The sequence below is a fragment of the Siphateles boraxobius genome, unplaced genomic scaffold (genome assembly GCF_051911475.1).
Source record: "Siphateles boraxobius isolate OS27281-9 unplaced genomic scaffold, OSU_SipBor_1 41, whole genome shotgun sequence".
Classification (NCBI taxonomy): Eukaryota; Metazoa; Chordata; class Actinopteri; order Cypriniformes; family Leuciscidae; genus Siphateles; species Siphateles boraxobius.
The window spans coordinates 43,684,496-43,711,801 of NW_027509042.1; the positions used below are offsets into that span (position 1 = coordinate 43,684,496).

The 27,306-nt window shown below is 38.8% G+C and overlaps 1 protein-coding gene across 1 annotated transcript; it reads right to left on the bottom strand.

The window, feature by feature from the left end:
* Nucleotides 1-1,167: 1,167 nt before the first annotated feature.
* On the bottom strand, nucleotides 1,168-27,005 carry acvr1bb (activin A receptor type 1Bb). The gene is made up of 9 exons (XM_077199867.1): nucleotides 26,890-27,005; nucleotides 13,059-13,304; nucleotides 11,315-11,563; nucleotides 9,087-9,317; nucleotides 8,376-8,543; nucleotides 7,423-7,579; nucleotides 7,049-7,173; nucleotides 6,832-6,962; nucleotides 1,168-3,897 (listed from the first exon to the last, which is right to left on the bottom strand). The coding sequence occupies exons 1-9, from the start codon at nucleotides 26,951-26,953 to the stop codon at nucleotides 3,772-3,774; spliced, it is 1,497 nt and encodes a 498-aa protein (XP_077055982.1). The 5' UTR covers nucleotides 26,954-27,005; the 3' UTR covers nucleotides 1,168-3,771.
* Between the last annotated feature and the right edge of the window lie 301 nt (nucleotides 27,006-27,306).

Here is a 27,306-nt window from a genome sequence, read left to right on the forward strand (position 1 = left end):
GTTGTTTCGGGGAGGAGACGCATGTGCGCACAATCTTCCGCTAACTGGGATTTATAAAGTGAATTCTGCGCAGGTTCTGGCGTACGCACGGTTTTATAAGTCTGAATATTTATTTGCGTAAGCCATTTTTAGCTTTCTGGCGCACGTACACTTTTAGTAAGGATCCTACGCACAGTTTTATAAATGAGGCCCCAGCTCTTTATCAGGTTCAAGTAATATGAAACAGAAAAACTGGAAAAGCATCTGCTGTTTACTAACATCTGATAGACATCTTTAAGATGTAATGATTTAGAATGTATGTTAAACTGACATCTTAAAGACATTTTCTAAACGTCTATTTGACATCTGACAGGAAACGTCCTACAGACCTATTGCAGATGAGCAAACACTCTAAAAATTACGTCTTCCAGATGTAAACACGCACATCAAATAGATGTCTCTGTGATGTACGTGTGCTATCTGGGATATATTGAAGGCTGTGATTTAGCTGTGAATGTGTCAAACGTAAAGTCCCCCTTTAGTCAATGTTATCCTTTTTAAAACTCATCTTTGATCCCCAAAATTACATCTTTAAAACAGGTTTCCATTGAGCCCTAAAAAAATCTTCATGTCTTAAAACAGCTTGAATGTAACAACACCCTTGCCTCATTTAGGTTATATGAATATGCAAAAGGCCCCGCCTCCACTCACTCACTCAGCTCCGAGATCCACTCGTTGACGATCACACCTTGATCTGATTGGTTACAAGGTAGTTTGTGACGTCAGAAACACCAGCGATTTCAAACCGCAGGCTGAAGGAGAACAGATTCAGCAATGCTGTCGACTTATGAATTTACACATGGTTTGACTTAAAGCATATTAAAAACACCACTTAGACATATAAACAACATTAAAAGCTTGATTTTCACCACAAGGAGACTTTAAGTATAGAACAAAATCACTATTTTAGGCATCACTGCTAAAAGCGCAGGAAAGTTCACTGCATTTATATTTATATGCATTATCTTCATATTCCCCTTATACCAGTTCAACCAATTTTTAATAAACATCTAAGCTACTGTCTTGTATGACTAGAAACTTACATGGATACAACTGCTGGAATCTTGAATAACACACCATATTTACAGGTCTAAAGTACCATGTGGAAACAAAAATGAACATGACAAATGTAGGAAAATCTGTGTTTATTACCATTTAATAATTACCCATGTACATGAATGGAAACTGAAAATTCCTGAAAAGTCCATGTGGATTTTGGAAATACAGGCAGATTATACATGTAGGCTGTGAGGTCAGAGGATAGAGGAAACTTCCTTATGATAAACCAGGACCGGGACTGTTTGCACATCCTAAATCACATTGCTTGGATGTTTTATCCAGGCGACGGATGTCTCGACTACAGCGAGCGGATGAAAGAGACGAGTCGTTCTTGGAGCCCAAACGCTTTCTGGAAGCTATAAATATATGTACAAACTCTCGTTTAACAGGAGAAACAAATGCAGGTCCATCCAGAAGTCTTATTCTAAATTCTTTAAGGTTTTCCATACGATCCTGACAGATTTGACGGTCAGCAGCTCGTGTGCCAGTGTAGTATTATAGTTCTCAGTAGTATTGAGAACTAATCTATCCAGTGTTACATGGAAATTTGTCCTTTTTGGATCAATATTACAAAAAAATAACATGGAAAAATAAAGTCTAAAGAAACCATCTTCCAACTCTATGCAATCATATTTGGCTTTCTCTGGACACATTAAATAGAGTAAGGTGACTTTGAATTGTTGCAAATGGACGAATGAGATAATAACAGTACTTATTTCGATTGTCAAACATCAGACACATACTCTAGACATTAATCCTGAAACGTCTGTGAGCCATTGGGAGATAAAAATCAATAATAAAATGAAAGACCACAGACCCAAACCCCTGTACAGCTGTTTCAAGACAATTCCTACGGTTAAAAGCGCTATACAAATTAAACCTGAATTAAATCTGAACCGAGTCACATTAAAAAACAAACCACAACACAGGTTAAATAAAATACACCTAGCTACAACCACACAATTGTCTACAGAATCAAAATTGATTATTAAAAAAGGTCATACATTATAGAAACTATATTTACATCTTGCATATTTCATACAGAAGCGAGAGGAACAGAAGGGCAGTAGTATCTATGTAATATAAGAGGAAATTTGGAGTCATAAATACAGTGTATTAGGAGTAAAGAGGCTTCAACGCCCAACTTTTCAAGTCAACTTACATTTTCAAGTCATTGTTTCTCATTACAGGCCCAGTGCATGAATAATGAGATCTACTTCCTCTAGCATTCATTGTGCCTTTGAGGAATAGTTCATGCCAAAATTAAAATCCTGTCATTATTTATTCACACTCACGTTGATCTAAACCTTTCTTCCGTTGCAGTCAGTAGGAAAACTGAGGGATGCTCATGCAGCGCTTTTCTTTACAGTGAAAGTGAATGGATTCTGGGAGTGTCAAGCTCAGAAAAAGACTAAAAAGCATCATAGATGTAGGCTAGTCCATATAAATTCAGAGGACTTATAGCACAACAGTGTTCTGGTTTTTCATGGTAAAGAGCAGCGTGCACATTCTGCTCATTGTCTCCTTTTGGGTTGCATTGAAAAAAGCGTTTGGATCAATATGAGGGTGAATAAATGATGACCATTTTAATGTTTGCATTAACTATTCCTTACAAAACAGTGTTCCTTAAAAAACAGTCCCCTCAACTAATAAAATGTGCGTAATTATCAGTGTCCTCGTCATTTTTAGTGTCATTTAATGCTACAGTGAGAAGCAACAGGTTTAGCTATGAAAAACAAACTTTAACAAACGCTACCCAGCACTTCTGGTTGGGTTTCACGGACCGGTGACCCGCACAGCTTCACATCTCAGATGACCCTGTCCAACGCCCGGGACGTATAAAAACGATCAAGATGCCAACACTTTAGCTTAGATGAAGGATTCGGAAATGAAAAACAAAAAAAGGGTATGCTATTTACACTTCCATACTTTTAAAAAATATACTATGTACAGTAGCTTTATTTGCCCATGGAGGAGAGAAGGAAATCTAACGGAGATAAAAAAATAAGGACAATATGAAGGATCTACAAGCTAAAATAAATAGACATCCGTACCGTTCAGTAGTAAGAATAGACGTGTGTGCCAGTGTGTGATCCAAAAAATCAAGATGGCTATAATCCACGCACGCTCATGAAACCTCCGTAATAAAGTGCAAATAAGGTTGTTTTGCTAACAGCTTTAACGTGGCTATGAAACACTGGCTAAGACAAGGAAACACATGACTAGCAGTGCCATCAGTCCACATGAAACCAAATTAACCCAGTTTACAAGCTCTAAACCTGTAGTTTGAGTATTCCACCTAGTTTAGAGCTTAAGCTGGTTAACAAAGGTATCCTGCTAAACTGAAAGCAAAAAGCCCGCATCACAGCGACTGTGTTCACCAGAAGTTAAAAGGGTTTGGAAAATGATCTTTGGGGAAAATTGATTTGAACAGAAATCATGAAAGTCACATGACAGAGTTGGGTGGTAGTAGTGATGTGTGTCAGTATTTTCAGAGGGAGAGACGCTAGCAGTAGTTTTGGCGGTGGGGTGAGGTAGGCCCCGTCACAACAGAGTGGACGGAAATAGTTTTTAAACTGGCAGGATAGTTTAGAGTGGTAGCATGTCTGTACACGTCATCTTTCCTAGGAGTGTTACGCTCTCTCTCTCTCTTGCTGAAGGTAGTGTTTGCATTCAGATTTTCATGTCTTCGTCCACGCTGAGTTGAGAAAGGGTTTTCTTGATACGGAGAGCCGTCAGTCGAGCAGCGCCGTTGGCGTACCAACACTCTCGCATGATCTTCCCCATCACACGCAGCGCCTGGCGGGAAACAAACGCATACGAGACTGAGTTTACCCACATCATTTTTATATTAGAGATACATTGCACAGCATGACAACTGGCACATTTTAAACATCAAATGTCTGATAATATTTCTAAATAATCAAATATGTGCTTATGCTCAATCATTTAACCCCGTTTATTTTTTTTAAATTATGTGAAATAAAAAAAATAAAAAAATAATAAAAGATAAAACTTTGGGATCATTTTTTAAATAAATACTCTTATTCAGCAAGGATGCATTAAATTGATAAACTAGTGACAGTAAAGACAGATTTCTACTTCAAATAAAAATTCTATTCTCCAAAAAATCCTACTTAAAATGTATCACGGTTTCCACAAAAATATGAAGCAATACAACTGTTTTCAACATTAATAATAAATAGAAATGTTTCTTGATCATCAAATCCTCATATTAGAATGATTTCTGAAGGATCACGTGACACTGAAGACTGGAGTAATGATGCTGGAAATTCAGCTTTGATCAAAGGAATAAATTAACTCTGCTCATATATTCATATAGAAAAAAGCTTTGCCGTGCAAAGGTAAAAGACAGTTTATATATATATTTTTATTTTATTTTTTTATTTCACAATGCCACTCATTACATTTATTGCTACATCAGGAGCAGTTGTTGGAGGTAACATATTACAGACGTAACAAGTTACAAAATATAATACTTATTCAGCAGCCAAGTCTGCAATTACAATTCCAGCTACAGCTACTACTATAGTACACCATGATTCAGGTAACCTGCACCAACAACTGGTCAGGAAAACAATTGTATTGTATTGTGAAAAAGGACTCCCAAGAAGCAGAAGCTTATAATTAGGGGTCCATCCCACCACCAACACCTCCCCACCCATCTGATAAAGATAGTATGAGCGGTCCAACTTTAGACACCAGGAGCAACCATTCATTAAATTGTGGGTATTTACAAAACATTTACCTGCATCAGCCAAAAAATTTACAGTCATTGTACCTTTGCACCTCAAATTGAATTAATCCTTGTACCAAGTGAAAGGGGTTTACATAGTAAACATAGTTTACATAGTTACATAGTTAAAACAGTAACTTAGTGTTTGGTCGAAAATTAGTTATTGATATGTTTGGCACATTCAAGACCTCCTTTATCATGTGGATACGTATCTTGAATCAATTCCATTGTTTTTTTCGAGAAAAAAATGGGTTGTCTTAACAGTAACTCCCAAAAGGTCATGAGAAACCAAGGCAGAACACCGAAACACCAGTTACCGCTCTTATTGAGTTACGGTACTCTGCCTTTGTTTAGCCGTGCATCAATATGAAGTTACTGTGCCGACGTTCTATCAAATAATCAGATTGTAAAGTGTTCTGCCTTCATTTTACTCTCCATTAAAATTGAAATGACGATGTAGCCTGTCATCATACAGCTGCCATCAGTCCCTGTAACTTCTGATGTCCTCAGAACTTTGTCCTGCACAAACGAACCCACTCAATCGACAAACGTGCGATATCGATCGCGAAGGACATATACAGAGTTAACAGAAAAATGTTACACATGCCGTAGCAGGGGAATACAACAAAGAACTAAAGCTAAGTAAACCCTAACCCAGTTCCGGTACTGGACCTGGTTGAAACAATCATGCAACTAGCTGGCAGAGTGTCAAAACTTCACTGGTGCTGAACGGTCGAGCCGATGCGGGACTAATATATCACAGGGAGTGATAATAATGAAGCAACAAGGGTATATTGGTGCATACAACATCAGACCAGCTGTTACAAGCAGGTTATACATACAATCACAGCACCTGGAATAAATCTGCGGGACGAGCGAAGTGCACAAGCACAATAATATGCCCGACAGCTGAAACCACCACATACTGAAAAGACGCAGAACACAGAAGGTTGTGCTATAAATGCATCGGTCATCTAGGTAGTCCAGAATGCGCTGCCCACACTGAGTCTCAAGGGAGAAAGCACTGCGTTCGTACTTCGTACTTCTCGTGGTGAACGTACCAGGAGCTTGACGCCTTCGAACACGGATATACTGTATTCCAGTCCCCGGGTCGAGGATCTGTTTTATCGGGATAATTTTGAATGCGTGTTTAGCGAGTCAAATGCCACTCTGTACCAATTGAAGATACTCTTTACCGCTATTGAGGTATTTTGTCATGTCTAATGAATTAATAATGCCACCAGAATTCAACCAAAGCACAGGATAGCAATAAGTAGATGTCTGTAAGTAATTGCAAATCATACAAAATAAAAGCCATGATCACTAGATTTTATACAGATGTTACTATAATGATTTTGTTAATGGATCAGCAACCAAATATTGATAATGTGTAGGTTACTGCCTTTTGCCTTGGCATGACTTCTCCCTTTTTGCTGACAATACAATTTTCATTACTAAAACATCTAACTGCCAGATTTCCAGTGTCCTACCTATAATTCATTTAGCGGGACAACTAAAAATTTAACTAAAAAAGTCATTTTTCTCAGTGTCACACTCTAGCGAGTTAAGGTCTTTTGCCCTTGTAGGGCAGAGCTATTTTTAATTGTAAAAAATAATTCACAATAACAATTTTTACTGTATATTTGATCAAATAAATGCAGCCTTGGTGAGCAGAAGAGACTTCTTTCAAGAACAAAAGCAGTTATTCAGAGTATATAAATGCTCAAAATAATAACTGTTTTATTATTTCTGAGGTGGACAAACAAGCACCTCATTTCATTGGACTTATTTAACAGTTTCAAGCACTATTTTGCACCTTCCTCATGGAAAAGGCCACAAAGACATAATCATGTCTTGTTAGTCTATAAAAAAACATACATTTTGAAGATTTCATTGGGAAATCATCATGATATTAACATCAAAATGACATATGTGGGTCAGTTAGTAGTAGCATGGGTTGTTGTGATGTCTCTCACTTCATAGCTCTGCCACCAGTTCGGTATGTTGGGTCGTAACCTCTGGTCACATACAACTTTCCTCATTTCTTCTATGGATGGATCGGAGGGCACCAGGTCATAGTAGGGCAGTTGGTACTCTTCGTGAATTCCTGAAGGGAAACAGCAGAGGAACATTAATAAGAACAATGGCTATCATAAACAATGTGGTAAAAATGGTTTGGATTCATTTAAGTACCTCCAGCATTGCAGCGGCGAGCGATCTCCCAGTACACGAGTCCTAAAGCGTAGATATCAGCGCATTTAAACGAGTCAAAGTGACGCATGTTTATACTCTCTTCTAGAACCTCAGGTGCCATGTACCTGAAACACAAAACAGAAACAGACATAAACACAAGCAGGATTACTTAAGCCCAAAGTATACTTCAGTTTATATAGCCGATACATCGGTGCATCTCTAGTAGAAACCGAAGTATTCTTTGGGCTTTAAAGTACATAAAGAAGAAACCACTGACAGAATTATTAGACGTGTTGGGTCAGATTATCGTAACGCGTGTGTTTGTATACATGTTTTTCTTGGCTGTTATTTCTGCCACGTAATGTGAGGCGTACCTCTTAGTGCCGACACGTTGGTTGGGGGCGATATCGATGGTGTCAGAGACGGACTCGTGACGAACTGCCAGGCCGAGATCAGCGATTGCACACGTGCAGTTTTTCTTCACCAGGATGTTCTTGGACTTCAGGTCACGGTGAGCGATGCCAGGCTTACCTGCCAACAAAAACAACCTTTACAGATTCATGTACGCACACACATCTGGTAAACTCTTTTCACTGGTCAGAGAGGGATCGCAATATCTCTGTTCCACACCCTTAAGAGCAAAAATACATACACAACATTTTTAGGCATCATGACAGTGGGCCTCAAAAAAAAAATGCTGCCTAAGTTGGCATAGCAAGAATCCTTCAATGATGTAACCACTCCAGAATGGCAGAGATTGCAGATGGAGTCAAGGGAAACTTTGATTTTAAATATATTTGATTTAGTACTGAAAAGGCCTAATAAATATTGATTATTGCACCCAATATTTGTGTGCTCTCTATATGTTTGTTCGTTCTTATTAAAGTCGTTATTTAAGAAATGCTAATGTCAGACTCTCCTGGAATCAACTGAGGTCTTATTAAAATTACAGGCACTATTACTAGGTTTGGCACAATATGTTTTACAGTATAATTATTACAAACACATATTAACATGTATATAAACACACACACATTATTTGATCAAATTTCATTGCACCCCTAAGTTTTCCACTTAGAAGCACATGAGCTTCTTTGGGAAAAAGTCAAGCCCTGTACCGCTTCACAACATGTTGCATGTTTGAAGTATGTTTGCAATTTAACGGAAAGCCAACTTTCACAGCTACTTTCATGACAAAGAACAAAGTTATAATACAATAAAAGTCTTGCCCCTTGATGTAGAGGCAGTGTAAGACGTTAGCTGTAGATAAGGCAGCTCACTTGGAACTAATTTCTATAAACTTCATCTAATAATATGACGTACTCACCCTGAGTGCCCAATATCTCCATATGCAGATGTGCCAGGCCGCTGGCAGCCGTCAGCGCCAGTTTGATCATGCCCTCGATGGTGACTGAATATCGGTTCAGATAGTCAAACAGGGATCCATTCTCATGATAGTCTGACACCAACCACAACTGAGTCCATGTGCCATTATCTGTGACAGAGACAATTAAACATTATTATACCCAGATGACAACATCATACAGTATTAAAATGCACTGCGTATTAGGGCTGGGACAATAAATTGATTCATTGCAATTCGTGGATCAATTCCAATATTTTAAGAATGCATTGCTATTCTCTCTCGAATCGATTCTGAGCTTAGTTTTTAACAGCAGATGGCGCTCTAGGCTAGTTTTTAACCGCACGCTCAAATGCCTAAGAATGTACTTGCACCTTTTATGACGTGAGATTAATGTAAACAGCCCACTACAAACACCCTTGTAATTCGCTTTTCGAACTTTATGAATTATCATTTTATAGGTTCAAGTGGTGTGTGTAAGGCATTGGAAGCAAGCAGAGTACGGCTGTTTCTAAAGCAAGCAGTGACATCTGCTGTTAAAAACTAAGCTCAGACTCATTCGAGAGAGAAGAATCGCGAAGTATTCGGAAAATCTCAGAATCGATCACGAATCATTTCTCGATTCACGATGCATTGATGTATTGTCCCAGCTCTACTGCATATTCATTAGTTTACCTTTGTTGTCGGCGGCAATGAAGCCCAGAATATTCTCGTGGCGGAGCATGATGGTCTGGTAGATTTCAGCTTCACGAAACCAGGAGCGTTCTTCACGAGAGGAGAAGATCTTCACCGCGACGTCTCCTCCTCTCCACCTCCCCCTCCACACCTCCCCAAAGCGCCCTTTACCGATGATCTCCTGCAGCACTATTGTACGGGCCACTGTCCTCTGGACAAACAGCGGCAGACCTGCAGCAAAGAGAGAGAGAGAGAGAGAGAGAGAGAGAGAGAGAGAGGGGGAGAGAGAGAGAGAGAGGCTTTATAAAACAGCAATATGCTGGAGGAGAAGATTATCAGTGAAATACTAGTATGTTAATCTGTTCTTCACACAAAGCACCACTTGATTTCAGAAGATTTGTGCTGGATCTGATATCGCAATAATCGCATACTACATAGTAGTGTTGTCTATGGGATCCACTGACGCCTGGTTTTAAACTCTCCCGTGTGTATCTGTTTAAGCACTCGGTGAAGACGACATGTTTTTGAAGCGTTGATCATTCTAACCAAATACAGACATATACACTATATTGCCAAAAAATTTGGGACACCCCTCCAACTCATTGAATTCAGGTATTCCAATCACTTACATGGCCACAGTTGTATAAAATCAAGGACCTAGGAATACAGACTGCTTCTACAAACATTTGTGAAAGAATGGGTCACTCTCAGGAGCTCAGTGAATTCAACCATGGTACCGTCATAGGTTGCCACCTGTGCCATTTAAGTCCATTTAAGAAAGGTCAACTGTTAGTGAAATTATAACAAAGTCTAAGCAATTGGGAATAACAGCAACTGAGCCACGAAGTGCTAGGCCACGTAAAATCACAGAGCGCATGCTGAGCCTCACAGTGCACAGAATTTGCCAACTACCTGCTGAGTCAATGGCTACAGACCTCCAAACTTCCTGTGGCCTTCAGATTAGCTCAAGAACTAGTTAGCTCAAGAACTAGGAGTAGAACTTCATGGAATGGGTTTCCATGGCCGAGCAGTGGCATCCAAGCCTTACATCACCAAGTGCAATGCAAAGCGTGAGATGCAGTGGTGTAAAGCGTGAGATGCAGTGGTGTAAAGCGTGAGATGCAGTGGTGTAAAGCGTGAGATGCAGTGGTGTAAAGCGTGAGATGCAGTGGTGTAAAGCGTGAGATGCAGTGGTGTTAAGTGTCGGATGCAGTGGTGTAAAGCGTGAGATGCAGTGGTGTTAAGTGTCGGATGCAGTGGTGTAAAGCGTGAGATGCAGTGGTGTTAAGCGTGAGATGCAGTGGTGTAAAGCGTGAGATGCAGTGGTGTAAAGCGTGAGATGCAGTGGTGTTAAGTGTCGGATGCAGTGGTGTAAAGCGTGAGATGCAGTGGTGTAAAGCGTGAGATGCAGTGGTGTAAAGCGTGAGATGCAGTGGTGTAAAGCGTGAGATGCAGTGGTGTAAAGCGTGAGATGCAGTGGTGTAAAGCGTGAGATGCAGTGGTGTAAAGCGTGAGATGCAGTGGTGTAAAGCATGAGATGGTGTAAAGCGTGAGATGCAGTGGTGTAAAGCGTGAGATGCAGTGGTGTAAAGCGTGAGATGCAGTGGTGTAAAGCGTGAGATGCAGTGGTGTTAAGTGTCGGATGCAGTGGTGTAAAGCGTGAGATGCAGTGGTGTAAAGCGTGAGATGCAGTGGTGTAAAGCGTGAGATGCAGTGGTGTTAAGTGTCGGATGCAGTGGTGTAAAGCGTGAGATGCAGTGGTGTTAAGCGTCGGATGCAGTGGTGTTAAGCGTCGGATGCAGTGGTGTAAAGCGTGAGATGCAGTGGTGTAAAGCGTGAGATGCAGTGGTGTTAAGTGTCGGATGCAGTGGTGTAAAGCGTGAGATGCAGTGGTGTTAAGTGTCGGATGCAGTGGTGTAAAGCGTGAGATGCAGTGGTGTTAAGCGTCATCCAGGGACTTTACTGGTGTGCATTTTGAGACAAAGCAATGGCACTGACATATTTTAAGACATATCAGTGCAAGTGGCTTTTCCTTAAACATGCATTTTAGTCTGTGACTAGCTTAAGCTTTGTCTGGTATACTAAAAACTAAATCTAAACTGAAAAGATAATGAAAATCTAATTCAAAATATTAATCAGAACTATAATAGAATATAAATAACACTGTCGCATACATGCATAAATACATCATACAAAGCATGCAGCACCTTTTCTCCTGCGATACTAACCTGACCCAGATCCTGAGGTGGAGAGGTCGTAGATGAGGTCCTGTAAGGTCTTGTCCTTGGCCAGGAACATGTGTTCAGTGCTGGGATCCTCCACCTCCAGCCTCTGCCGGTGGCCGTAAGCTCGCTGGTGGTGCTGGAAGAGGAAGAGACCCAGCAGAACCAGCACACACAGCACAAAGACCGGACCCGCCACCACTGCCGTGAGCTCCACCGGCCCCCAGTCCTGTTCTGCACCCAGTTCGTTCGTCACTGACAGATGACACAATGCATTAGTTGCTTTGATGACATCTGGAATGTCCTGATTGAATTTGGCATTGATTACAGCTGATGTAAAGATCACTCAGATTAGGGGACTCTGATCTACTATCTGTTCCTAGAACTAGACTTAAAAATAGTAGTGATAGTGCTAAGTTATGGAATAGGCTTCCGGCTTACATCAGATTAGGGATGCGAAAACTAAAAATTTTCTTGACCGACCACCGAGCCTCAGTAGCCGGTTGAAACCGGTTAACCGATTAGTTTAAAATATGCCACACTGTTTGAAATAACAGCCATTTCGAGCCACGCCTGCAATTTCGCAACTCTGTCGCATCTCTCTCTGCCTCCCGCTCACTCTCACTCACACTCACACACACACACACACACACACACACACACACACACACACACACACACACACACACACACACACACACACACACACACTGCCCCGGCGCCGCTCTTCCACTCACGTCACTTTTTTTAAATCCCCTACAGCGCGAAACATGAGTCCCGCAAACGTGGCGCCGAGGAGCTTGTATGTAATCGGAGGACAAATGGCTCCTTAGTTTCGCAATGGTTTGGGTACAAGGTGATCGCGTTGAAAATAAAGGCGTTAGTCTAGTGTTAGAAGCTCATTTGAAACATTGCAGCGGCTCATTTAAGAAAATGACAGCTCCGAAGAGACTCCGCTTAGTTTGAGGTAACGTTAGTGCGAACAATAATAAAGAAAGATGATGATCATCATCACCTTATCTGTTACCACTGAAATGTAGATGTAATTTATTTCTACAGTATTACTACTGTATTTAAGCACTGTATCACACAAGTTGCAACTTACTGTGTCATTCTTTTTGGTGAAATGGTCCCACACACTACGTTTCTTTGCACGCTTCATCTGTCGTCTGCCCTGGCTCTAACCTCCAGCGTTTTAGCCCGTAGCCTTTACTTTTCGCAAACCTTGTGAGCGCGCAAACCCAAACGCTGTGACCTCGCGCCAAATGTTTTTATTGGTTTATTAAGTACAAACAGGCGAGTTATGAAAAATTGAGTGTGAGGGATTTGTTCACTTCACACAAAAATATCTTGGAATGAGATGGCTAACTGTAGTAGTGTTTAGTCCACTGTCTATAATAGCCTAATTTAGAGATCACTTTTTTTTTTAACCGACTACCAACAACTTTGAGCGGTTAACGTTGAGACGGTCAATCATCGGTCAAACGGTCATCGGTTAGCATCCCTACATCAGATCCGCCCAAACGTTGTCAATTTTTAAATCCACCTTGAAAACGTATCCTTTTTCAATTGCTTTCAATATATCTTGATTATCAATATTTTACCTTAGTTCATAGGTTTTTCCATTTTATTGTTCTTTATTTTGCTTTACTTTTGTTTTCTATCTTATTGTTTGTTTTCTTTGGTCAACACCAGTTGTTTTTAAACATGCTATATAAATAAAATTGTATTGTAATGTACTGATGCTCACCTGTTGGTACTCTGAGGTCAATGCTGTTGCAGTAATCTGAGTAGCAACAGTGTGTATTCACCAGTCCCTCTGTGCTGAGGCAGTAGATTGGCTGGCCCGGAGGAACCAGCTTCTCTTTCTCAATGCAGAGCCGCACGTGCTGCTCCTGTCCTTTAATGACAGAGGTGGAGGCCACGCACGCCCCGTTGGTCTCGCACTTAAAATCATCCTTCGCACAGTGTGGTGTAGTGCAGTTACAGAACAGAGCTGCAGAGAGAATCAAATAAAAATATTACATGAAATAATATATTTATCAGGGCTGCCCCCTAATAGTCGACTTACCGTTAGTCGACTAGAAGAGGTTTGATCTACCAAAATTGAATTAGTCATTTAGTCGCAGGCACTGACGGACAGATCATTAAAGCCAGGAAATCCAAACATTCGCCTATCATTCATTGACCTATAATATGGCTTATCACTTGAAACATGTAAGTAGTAGGAACTTTACAAGAAAGCTCGCTCTAATGTTAACCTAGATAAATGTTCACTATTATCAGGCGCTTAATAGCATGTGTGGAGAGAGCTTACTGTATGACATACATCACTTGCATTCAACTTAAAATTTTAAAATACTCTAAAATACTCTGTAATTTTTGGTCATACAGATAAGAGTTATGTGAACTGTAAAGGGTCTACTTTTATTTCTGTAAACTCATAACAACAAAAAGTTGCACTTCTGCCATCTGGGTCTCAGTGAACTTGAGCACATCAGGAAAATGAACCGGAGCTCAGTGTATACTTGCCTCACAGTCACATACATGAGAAATATATTTATAGAAAGCTTGAAATGTCTGCTTTTAAATGAACCAGATAATGGAAAATAAATATTCTCAGAGTATGTCATCAGCATATTAGGCACGTCCACTACTGCGGAGATGATGAGTCAGCATCGTCAACTTTATCTCTGCAGCCGAAAACACAGACATTATCAATAAATTATTCAAATGTTTAAACAGTCTCCTTCTGTTTTTTCACAACACACTAAAAATCATTACGTATGCCGGTGCGCTGTGGCAAGCTTTATGCGTATGTTTGAGCGCTGATTAGGCAATGTGTTATATAGGGCGGCATTAGGCAATTATGTTCATTTTATTTATGCCTTATTAATATAAACACATGATTAGTTGACTAATCGCTTAAATGAAAATTGAGGTCAATGAATATCATTCATTGACCTCAAATATGGCGTATCACTTGAAACATGCAAGTAGTAGCAACTAGTCAAGTAGAAAATCTTAAACCAAGAACAGCCCTATTATTTATGAAGTCTTTTCAATAGCAGGAGGTGACAGGGATCAATAGTCATATACTGTTAATAAAGCAGCATCATGCCCGTTTATGCAGGGAGAATCTCAAAAAAGGTTTAAACCAGTGGCAGACTAGACAGAGACAATTGTTTATCGTTATTTGACTTTTGTATAAGTTTTATATGTATTATTTGTCATTGTTTGAGCATGTGAATTTAACAGATAAAATAAACTATGGTGGTATAAAAAACACCCCCTTTTCACAATCCAATCAACTTCTGATGAAATACACAAATAAAAGTCCCACATTTGTTTCATCACATAGGACAACATAAACCTCCCCAGAATATTTTTATGGCTAAAAAACCCAATCATCAGGTCTGTCCATTACGAGCAGCCAGACAGAGAGGATTCAATCATACTGGAACCAGAACACATTTAAATGGAGGATGTAGACGAACCAAAGTGGCCCCAGACGTCCCTCACCTGCAGTCCACAGTCTCATCTCATCTGAGCTGCCTTAAGCATCGAGAGCTGAGCGATAGGCTGCAGGATTTTATAGAGATGTGCAAAACTGCATTTTTGATATGGTGAGATATAAACCAAAGAACTACAACGTGTTCATAAAAAAGCTTTAAGCTCCACAACTCACTGGAAATAGTGTTGGGCGATAAGCTCCATTTTCATATCGTCCTATCGTCAGCCTGGGAGATCGGCGATACACGATATTATCGTGAGGGGGCGGGGATTACTTATTTGATTATTAACTTGCTTATTTCCTCATTAATTTGCTTGTTTTATTACTTCGTTTTATATATGAGAATCGTTTTCTATTTTGCTAGCAAAGGTGGAGTGTTTATTATTAGGCTAAATCAGGTTATTTCCCGGGTTATTGCCCTCGCAAGTGTTAGACTATGTGGTAATGTCATTATGAATTTAGGCAAGGCAAATTAATTGTAGTTCCTAATATTAATTTATTAACAATACTAGCTTTATAATAATAATAATTTAATACATTAATGCTAAAACGAGCCAATTATCGTATTGATATCGTCAAAGGCATCTTCCATCAGCGATATCTCTGACTATCGTCGATACACGATACTATCGTCTATCGGCACAACCCTAACTGGAAACTAAGTCTAAAGATGAGTTTTCTACAATATGGAACTTTAAAGTAGGGGTGGCACGATCCGCTTTTTTTGCCTCCGATACCGATTCCGATACCTGGGACTCAGTATTGGCCGATACCGATCCGATACTAAAATAATAATTAAAGAAAACAGTGCCAAATTACCTAATAAACTGTATCTGTATGCCTCACTGTGGGGAAGAGACTGGGATTATTCTTTTGTTAAAGGCATCAAAGCTTGACTTAAACATTATTTTCCTTACTTTGTAAAACAATACAGAGAAAATACATACTATATAATTAAAATACATTTATTTAAAAATTTTAAGCGCAACTTTTTAATGAAGCAGCAACATATGATACATAGATTGGACAGAACAACTAAGGCTATCAATAAACTGCCATTGCGCAAAAGTATTGTAATATGAAAGGCTCCAATTCAGAGCGTCACGAAACCTTAAGCGCATCCCGTGCGCAGAATGATGCGCTCGAAGCAACATGGAGTCACGGCGCGCAGCGCATCGCATTGAAAAGTTCAAAACACAAAAGTAAGATATACATATATTTCTTTATTTATTCATTCGTTAGTTTGAGCCTTTTAACAGTTTTAAATTTCAGTTAATGTGCGTGTGAAGAGCAATTATATCGCTCTCTACTCCAGTGTTGTGATCACTGAGGAGTTGTGTTGTGATCTAACAGACACCCGGTTGAAAGTAACATGTGAAACTCCAGCACGTTAAAGTCCTTTTATGCAAACCATAGACCTTTATCTACATATCTACAGTATAATAATAGGAACATTGACTCATCTTGGAGAGAGTTTCATCGTGTTGACTGTTTTACCCGAGCGCGACGCGCTGTTTGAGTGCTGAGAATGACTGACAGCCGCAGCGGAGGGAAGCACTTAGGTGAAGATTAATTTAACGATTTAAATCTGTACCTCACATTAAACTATATGTAATGGCTTCAGAAATCTTGGAATACAGTACACGAAAACATTATAGTGCTTTATAATGTTTTTGTGCCTTTTGTGTTGTATAACAATAACATACGTAGGCTATATACAATATCGGATCGGATTTGGATGGTCTCGTCTGGCGATACCCGATCCGGCAAATATTGCTAGTATCGGAGCAATACTGATACTGAGTATCGGATCGGCGCACCCCTACTTTAAATGTAACGTTTCATCTTCAAAGATCATGGTGCAAGACGAAAAAGAAAATCCTACCCCAAAAAATACAAATTCCAAAGTCTTCCATCTGGAGTATGAATGGTGAACTTACATATACACCTTCTCAGAAATGGTTTTAAAGTGCTGCTGATAGTCCAAAAGCGATATATAAGCTAAAAACCATCTCCACAAAGTGTATTCAAATTGATCCTTTTTTAAGCGCTACTAAAGATACTCACTTGCTGAATTCTCTGACCATCTTCACCCATCTCTGGATCTTTCCTACAGTACGTATATTGGATTTCTTTTTTAATCGACCACCATTTAAATAACACCTGTTTATTTTCAGCATTTCTGTCCTCCTCTGAGCCAATCATAACAATATATCACATTTATAAAAACCATAAAAGAATAAAATATTGAAATCTAAAAGAATACTACAGCCTGTTTGATTGCAAGAATCAGAGGATCTGAATGGTTTTAGATACAGATCAGGAAACCATGACTAACATTAGAGCTTTCCATGGTAAAAAGTAAGATGCTACAGAACTCTAAAAGAAGGCTCTACTAATTACCGGCAGTCAGGTAATAATTGTGTAAAGGAGTTATGCAAGAGCTGCTGATGTGAAACTTTCATTTGGCACTTGATTCCCTTTCCGGTAAAGCTCCTACACAAAGTTATTATTGAAATATTGTTTTGTGACATACAGTAGTTCCTCAAATAAAAACCGGTATTAAACACCGGGCCTCTGATAGTGGCGGGGGGGGGGGGGGGGGGGGGGGGGGGGGTTGGTGGGGGTGTCAACACAGACAAATAAAGGCCGGTCTCAAATTAAGGCCGGGGAAAATTTAGTGTTGATAGTTAATCTCCTGTGCCTTTTCATATAATGACATAACGTAACATACTCATTTTCTTGATATTTTCCTCTACATCTCATCATCGATGTCGGCCAGCTCTGACGTGACATAACTGCCAGATTAAAACTGTGCTTTCACGCTGAGCTAAAGACGGACTTTCAGCGCTTGTCACAACTACTCAAGTGTTTTTAACCACATCATGTTTATTTTAGGTTTCAGACATTTAAATACATATAATTTATAGTAGAATTTATAGTTTGTAAAATACACAATAGTGTCTATGGAAGTGGCAACAATTCATTCAAATATATTTGCCGAGGTGTTTTATTCATATAACAGTGCAACTTGCAAGTAACTATTAAGTTTACTCTGTTCTTCTCCCAGTTCATCGGCCACTTACTTTAATGTATTTCGTGAGAAACTGATGAATTCACGTGCTGTAATAAATCCAACAGACAGGAATCTCTGAACTGCGGCCCAAACAAACGTCTTACGTCACGTTACAGATCAAGATCATTTATAACGTTAAAGGTTTTTAAACGACAGACTCTCAAACTCTCTTACATGTATTTGAGAATCGGAGTTTGGAAGTTTAAGCAAGTTTGTTAATATTTAGAAAAAAAAGTGCTACATCTGTCATACAGCGCTATTTTGGTTGTGGTGAATCATGTGCGTGCCAAGCATGACGCGTCACCATGGAAACAGGGCGGGCGGGCGAATCGCGATGCAGTCTCAACATCAACATAGTGATGTCTGTCAGCCATCGCGATAGATGATTGCATCGTCTATCGGCCCAATCTTATTATTTATGAAGAAGATGGAATAAGAAATAAAGGCCTGCCTCTAATAAAAGTCTGCTTCAAATAATATCCGGTTACCTTCTGCAGTTCAGGTAAATAAAGGCCCTGGTTTTTATTTGAGGAATTACGCTATGTATAATTAGAAAGTATGAAGTGAAATAAAAAAAAATAAAAAACCGGCTGAGATTTTGTCCAAAATGTTCTCGGCACAGCTCGGTTTTGACAGCGCTGAATGCAGGCTGCAGCGTGTTGCGTTCATGGCGTGACTGAAGAACACAGCTCCAGCTCATGCCAACAGGAACCATTTCAAGCCAAAACACAGAGTGATTAAACAAATTAAGCCTTGATTAATTCACATTAAGAGGATTTGGTTTTACAATACTCCTGCCGTACTGGCCAGGTCATTTCTAAATGTTCCGCTTTCAGCATCAGATAAGCAGTGTGGGAGATTTCTACTTTACTAATCAACGTGTTTGTCAAAGTTTGCATGGATGTAGGTCGTTGTGCAATGTAGAAATTTAGCATGTTAGCTTGGTTTTCCACTGAAGACGTTTCATCATATCAGTGCCAGTGGATGGCAAGTGCAGAGGCATATTTCCTGTTATTTACACTCATTCATACAATGTGACGCAAAAAGAAATGCCATCACTGTGGGAGTTTCCCCTTGGGCTACAAACTACTGATGAAACTACTGGTTTACAGATGTTACAGCATTGTCATTGTGGTTGATTTTGCAGTTTATGACTATGGTTTACAATGATGAATCAGAGGTCTGTTCTGATGAAATAAAATAAAAAGTTAAATGCCAATAACAGAACGCAACTCATTAATCATGCTTTAAAGATTGCAAAATAATTAGGTTAACCAACAGGTAGGCGAAAACAAATCCCATATCTTTTGTTGAATTCACAGTTCAATCAAACTCTGCAGTATTTTGGTATAACATTTTTTTTTACTGTATGTTATTAATCATTATATCATTATATAATCACATAACATTTATTATATGCAATTAATCATTTTGCATAATGTCAAAATAAGACTCTGCAAATTAAATAAATGGAATTTAATTTGAAGACGATTTGTTTACTGCTGTATGCTAATCAACTTTTAGTGCCGTGTTGGGTCACAGAAGATGCCCAGCGTAAAATCTTTTCTTGCTTCTATTCATTCTAGAGCTCTAGACCAATTTGAAAGTAATAAAAAGGAAAACACACCAAAGAAAACAAAAAGTAGATCCATTTAGTAAAGTAGTAGTAAATAAAAGTACAGTTAAAACTAATAGTAAATCATAAGCTTAATCTCTTGAGAATGACCTCACTGGCTTCACAATACCAAACTCTCAAATTGACATGAACTTGTTTGTACTAGCACATGTACTGAGGTAAAATGCTAATAAAGTTCCAAACTAAAGTCCCTGAAACCTTATTTGATTAGATCAGATATTTAGGGGGAAATTAGACTAACAATAGGACTTTTTATTTTCTAGACTAGACGTCACTTGCTGAATTAAACATACACAATAGTGAAGTCATGTGAAAATGATCATACTGCTGTCTGTAAGGTTTGTTATATGCCATATCTCATATTATTTAAGAAAAACAGTAGGCCGTATAGGCTACAGTGTAAATTGTGTAAATTGTACACTAGTATTCCAATCCATTCCAAGCATATTTTCACTCACTGAAAAACTGAAATCCATCACTTAATGCACCACACAAAAACATAATAGATACAACAGAACATCCATAAACAGCATGTTTAGTAAATATGAGACACTATTATTCAGTGTTGGTAATTTAAAGTCAAGTGGCCGGGTCTTACAAAGAGTTTTAAAAGAGTAAAAGATAAGACAAACTTTACTGCAACATTTGTTTGATTAGTTATATTATAGTTAATTCTGCACAGAAAATCTGAAATGCCCTGCATCGGATCAAGTCTTCGTCTTATGTTCAGCTTGAAAATTGTTTTAATTGTATAACTAAAATATGATGCAATACCAATTGGCAAAACAATATGGAAAACATCAATGGGACTTTACGGATTGAAAACAGGAAACCATTCATATCCGGATTGGAATATTAGCCAGGCTAATAAGCTGTTCTTTAATCACGGAGACCTAAGGGGGATAATTAGGAACTTAAGACGTAGTGAAATTGGATAAAGCTGATTATTGCGCACAGTATCATTCTCCAAAAGGGAAATACACAGTTTTGATCAAGAGTTTGTATATCCTGACCTACAGACCCCATGCAAAGCTTTTAATAGCTTACGGTCTTTATTTTATTTTCAAAGGACAATTAAATAATTTGGGATTTCCGTGCATTAGGAAAATAAAACACAGAGACTCGCACATCAGACATGCAGGAAAACAAAGGTATATCCACTTGCATTCATGTAAAATTATTTGATCATATTGATTAAAAAAAATTCTATCTAGATCAACAATCCAGAAGATCATGGGGTTCCTCGCATTGGCCACTAACAACCAGCAGTAAAGCAAGAGAAGTCACGCTGCACCGTAAGCCAGGTTTCTAAACTATACTAGACACAAATACCATATGCCATCATATGACTGTCTTAGTGTGGCATAAATATAAAGTTCACGCTTTAAGTCTAAAGAAAACAGCTATAACATTCACAATGTGCTCATTTCAGTTCATGGTATACTTGGAAACCATGAAAAAGGCATGACTAATACACACAAATATCCAGATCCCCATTCCCATCAACAGTGATTTGATGCTAAATGACACATGTTGTCAACCAAGTTCTGGTTGACAGTATATTAGTTTCCATTCTGATAAAAATAATGAATTGAAAAGACAAATATTGTCAATAAATTGCACCGCTGCATCAGATCAAAAGACATAATTTGCTCCTGCAAGTACTTCAGATGAAGCAAGCTCTAAATCAACATGCACCAATGCTACAGTTTTCTATATATCCTAATAATTTGTTAACAAACATGCATTTATTACTTCAATGAGCGTATTGTTTCTGTCTTAAATTAGCCTTATGCATTGTGTAAATTAATACATTATTAGCTAACTGTGTGATTTGTATATGTATATTTCTGAAATGCATAACTTGGACAGTCACCTCTGATCACTCTAAAGCCTGGTTCACACGGCAGGATAATTAGGCCGATTTTAGCCCCGATTTACCCCTTCCGACAATCTTAAGGATGCTCCGATTATCGTAAAATAATCTGATCAGATATTCCTGCCGTGTGTGGTGTGTTAAGACTGCTCTCGTCTGCTCGGAAGGATGTCGGGACCGCTCTGATCTCAAATCGGGGATATCCAACATGTTGGATTTTTTGGCCCGATTTCTCCTCGTGTGTGGTGTCCCCCGGGGACAAACGAGCACGCAGCCTGTGGACTGTGGCGTGTAGCCAATCAGAAAGCGAGGTGACGAGGCGCAGAGGAAGCAACGGGAAACAAAATCAAAACAGCCGGCGGAATAGTCCGGTGGACGTCGGAGATGGACAAACTGGTTAAAAACAAACTACAAACTATCGCCACTGCATCGTCTTCGTCCGCCATGATTGTTTACTGTGAAGTCACGTTTGATCTCGAGGGATTTTGCGAGATTTTCCGTCTGACCTGGGAATGCTCGGGAGTCAAATCGGTTCGTGTGTGATGTGTTGATTTTGCCGTGTGGCTGCGCACCACACACTGTACGACCAAAACTGTGAGATCCGTGATTTTTTATCGCCGTGTGTGGGGTCTCTCAGGTTTGGAAAATCGGCCGACAATTTTAAAATCGTCCCGTGTGAACCAGGCTTAACATGCATTTTCGGTAAATCTGCTTTGAAACAATATGTATTGTGAAAAGCACTATACAAATAAATGTGAATTTAATCATTTTAAATTTCAACATGTTTTTTTAAATGTCATTATCAAGCTGTGAATTCATTGGAATTCAATGCCTGCAATGCTGTCCAGTGACGCAGGCCTAAACACACTCCTGTTGAGATTTTGGTGCAGCCGATCAGTGTTTGAATAACTGAAGGTTTGCCTCATCTATTCAAAGAACATTGTTCTCAGTAGTGCTGTGAAACATCCAGGTGGTCTCAAGAAAATGGGCATGCAGGAATGTTACTTTTCATGGAGAAAAGTGGTTTTCTCAAAAGTGACCACCCTGAGAAAACTCTAGCTAAGTGTTTTTATGGTAGACTTAAAAAATCTAGCCCAGTTTCCACAAAAGAAAAGGCTGTTCAGAACCAGTGAAATTGTCTCTGCTCTGGCATCTTTAAACCTGCGTATCTACAAGCAGGACCTGCTAATGCCAGCGGCTGAGGAGATCAGATAATGTCCTTAGAAAATGATTTGCTTATTTTTATCCTCTTGCAAAACTCTGGCCACTTTATTTCCCCTGTCCATCTGAAATAAAAATTATGTTATTTCCAAATATCACACGTGAATTATTACCAGTCTGAGATCTGACAGGTGACTGTGGCACTGCTGCACTATCATGACGAATTTGTTATTTATAACGTAAGAGACTGAAACTCAAATGACTTTCGAATAGAACCACATCTTCCTGCTTCTGCCAATTACACTTTGGAACTGACTAATACGCACTTCGTTTGGTGCAAATTACACGCCTGAGTCTCAATCCACAACACTTCATTGAGGAGAGAGATAAATTGTCTCAACTGTGAAGAGTAGTACACATTAAATAGTAATACAACTATGACTTTGAAGTGGATCCAAACCTTTCATCAAAGTTCTACATGAATTTTGAACTACTTGTTCTTGTCTTAGGACAATTTTTGAACTTTTGAATGAACTTTTTTAATCCCCTTCAAATGTTGACTACTGAACATTGGAAAACCTCATTACTTCTGCATTTTACAAAGACATTTGGTAATATTACAGTAATGTGATGTAATTTATCAAAACCATCTGCCACATGGGAGTAAAAATTGGATAAACAAAACTGAACTACAATTTAATATGCAGATTAAATTGCTATGTAAGACCCTCACTGATGTAAGAGACATTAGTGATTCAAAATAAGTCAAACCAAACAATCAGTGTCATGTATTTGTGCACATCCCTAATCACAATGAAAACCCCTTGGCTTTATAAAATGCAGATTACAAATTGATATTATAAATAATAACTTTATTATATTCGCCTGCCATTGACAGATGTGACAAAAACTAATTCTGTACATTTTTTAAATTTGCTCATTATTATTGACTTGTATTTTAAAGGCCATGTTGCAGGTTAACCACCACTGTCGATTAATGGGTACATAAATCACTCAAGATATGTATATCATTTTTAAAATGTCTCAAAAATGGTCTTAAAGACCATTTTTTTGCGTTTTTGGTAGTAACGTTTTTTTTTGGTAGTAACGCAATACGGTGATGACGTCACGTTGGGGAGAAGTGGAGGAAAGGTGGCCTCAGTCTAGTATATGGCGACTGACTGGGATGAGGAAGAGGTGGCAAGAGCCAACATGTATGATGGCCCGCAGCCGTATAATTTCGAACCTGCCAGACGTGAGAGGGCAAATGAGGAATTGCCAAGAACTGATGGACGTTAAAGCCAATTAAATGCATGGTCCGAGGAGAATGAGTGGAGAGTTGGTGAAGTGTCCTGGTGAGTTGCTATCATTTAGCAACGCAGCAATGAGCGCTGGAGCTAGTCTACGAGCAGCAGTGCACAATAACGACACACATTTTTTTTTACTGTCATTGAATAGCACCGAGTGTAAAATCTTTTTTTTTTTTATCTAGTGGCAGTGATTATGACGTTAGTTCAGATAAGTACCGGTAACCTTTGTCATAGTGTCGTAGTACTGGTAAACTTTGTCTTTGTAATCTAGAAATAGAAGGCATCATGCTAGCTATATGGGTGTGGTGTGTTCACACCGAACACGAATGTATTTATTTGCGCGAGTAGATTACATACAAAGTCAATGCAAAGACGCGATTAGACGCGAATGACGCGAATTGGGCGACTCGTTTGCCGCGAACGCCTTCCGCGCAAGTTGAATTTTTTCTAATTTGAGCGAATGTTCAAGCGTCTGACTAGACGCGTATTTGATGCTCTATTCACGTTCGGTGTGAACACACCATAAGCGTTTATCTCTTACTCCGGTGAAAATGTTGTTGCAAACGTAGCAGCCGCGTCGTGTCTGTCGCTGTGTTTGGCAGGTGCTTGTGTGGGCGGTATAGAGAGACATAGGCAGACAGCCAGATAGCATAACGTTAGCATAGATAGCTAGCAGCTAGATAGATAAAAATATATAGTAGGTAAATTGACAACGTAGAGTTGGTCGCACGTCAGAGGCGCCCGCGCCATTGGATGTGCAGTTGCCGCATATACTAGCCTATCTATCTATATCTATATATATATCTGTCTGTCTATCTATATATCTATCTATATCTATGTATTTATCTATAATCTGCCATCTGAATAATCTCGTCTACTACTCGTCTCTCTCTAGTCACTCTCAATGCTCTCAAGGCGGTCTTTGGTAAATTCTCTCCCCAAGTTGACGTAATGCAATGCATTGTGGGGGAAACGAGAATCGTTGCAAACCGCTGTAAGATAGTACCTACTTTTTCGTATTATATTCCGTTTTGTGATACCCAACAACATAAAATACAATGGATAAGTGTTTAAATGTTTATTACCAACAAGCAAATTGCACAAATTCGTTGAAAAATTAACCCTGCAACATGGCCTTTAAGCAGAGTAATCCCTCGCACGCTTCAGTTTTGTGTTCATATAAGCTTTTCACTTCTCTCATTAAATATGATACACCATCTCTGTTTGCTCTGTTATAAATTGAGATTAAATAGCATTAGCTGCTGTCTGGGGATTACTAATGTTATCCATGTTTGTGCAAAACTGGTGAGTAACAACATGTTTTTCATTAAGTCAGAGGGAAACATTGCAGTACAACGTGAACAAAAAATGCAAAAAATTGACCCTTTTCACATTTCCGGGTTTCTAAGATGAGGAAGTCGTCATGGTTGGGTAAACTTCTATAGCGAGGAATGAGAGACTCAATTATTTATGTTCACATTTGCTCAAATAGCAAAAGAAAAACTACAGAATAGTATTTTCACAACTCACAAAAAAAGGAAAAAATATAGAGAGATCCTTCTCTCCAAAAGGCATATTGATCAATAGATCCACAGAAAGATAGATGCACTTTATTAAACCTTTAGGGGAAACTCCGAACTCTTAAAAAACTAGTGTGCATGTTCAAGCCTGTAGCCTTTAATATGCAGAAAACATTAAGGGCCTTTTTACAGAGACAAAGACTAACTGTATTTCTATATGACGTGTATAGAAAGAGTCAGACAGACATATCCAAGAGAAATGGGGTCACTGTGCGGTCATATCCTTATCTTGTCCAATCTTCACAATTAACTGAGATTTAACCCATTCATTCCAGTCGCAGTCCTACTGAAGAAGTTCATAACACTGGCTCCATAACCCAACTATTATTATAACCTGTGCTCAAAGGTTATTGTTACTCAAAACCATATCATCATTCAAAGGAAAGCTGCAGACCTATACTTCAAGCTTCAGACCACACACACCTTCTTCCTGTCCTGCCATTAACATGTGGTTTCATACCTGGTTTTAAACAGCAGTTACAGTGAACAGATCCTGAGTTTCTCTCTACTACTTAGCCTACAGAAGCAACATGTAAAAAACGTATACAGTCCGTATATTCCTTCCCTCATACTTCCTAAATACAACACATTAATAACAAATGAATCACAATAAACATTTGGAAGAACTTATTTCCAGTAGTAATCATGTCTGAGAAATGTGCAACAGGTCAGTCAAGGCATATCTGTTTATAAAGGCTTATCTGATAGTTAAAAATCTCATTCAGACACAAATAAACAAGTTTAAAATAATCTTCCATGGTTTAAAAAAAAATGTTGTTTACTGTAAACTGACACTGTGATCGTGTTAATTATAAAGCCTCTTATTAATACTTCATACACGCAAAGAGACAAATAACCCCAAATTAATTCACTTAAAAATAACACAAAAAAGGAAAAGTATACTGCAGATGTTAACAGCTGTTTTTAAACAGTATTAAACCCATCTGAATGAGTCAAATATGGCGATGCAGGGTGTATGAAGTCTTTTAACTTTGTGTCGTTCAACAATCACATTCAGATGCATATCAAATTAAATCTGAAATCTTAAATTACTATTTTCTGACGTTTTTATCCGAATTTACAGCCACGTATTAAACTAATTTACCCGGTTAGCATGCTAGCCCTTCACCTTTATGAGTTTCCAACATAAACACTGTCATCCTGGATTATTGTGATTTAAACTATTCACATATATAAATATAACTTAAATCACATCACGTATTCATGCTACTGACAGAGAAAGAGATAAAACGAGTGAAAAAGCAGAGAGTTTAAGGGGCCAGTAGCTAACGTTGTTAAATCCCAGCGCCATGTTGTTGTTTTGTTAAAAAGCCAGACGTTCAGCGACTAAAACACAGTTAAACGAACCAAATTGACACACACCTGTAAACAAAACAATGCTGAAACAAACAAACACTTCATCCTCACCATCACACGCTCCGTTCAATCCCGATAAAACGACCAAGAGTCGCAGTATTTGCCGTGGGTCCATCCTCCTCACAGGCTCCCATCGCACTGAGAATGCGCGTGAACTCTGCTGATGAGAGCGCGCCAATGACTAGACGAGAGCGCGCGTGCGCTGGCCAGCGCCACAGAGCACGCGCAATAGATAGATAGATAGATAGATAGATAGATAGATAGATAGATAGATAGATAGATAGATAGATAGATAGATAGATAGATAGATAGATAGATAGATAGATAGATAGATAGATAGATAGAAAACATAAAGGCCTAAAGGTATAAGTGAATTAATTATTATTATTATTATTATTATTATTATTATTAGTAGTAGTAGTAGTAGTAGTAGTAGTATTATTATTATTATTATTATTATTATTATTA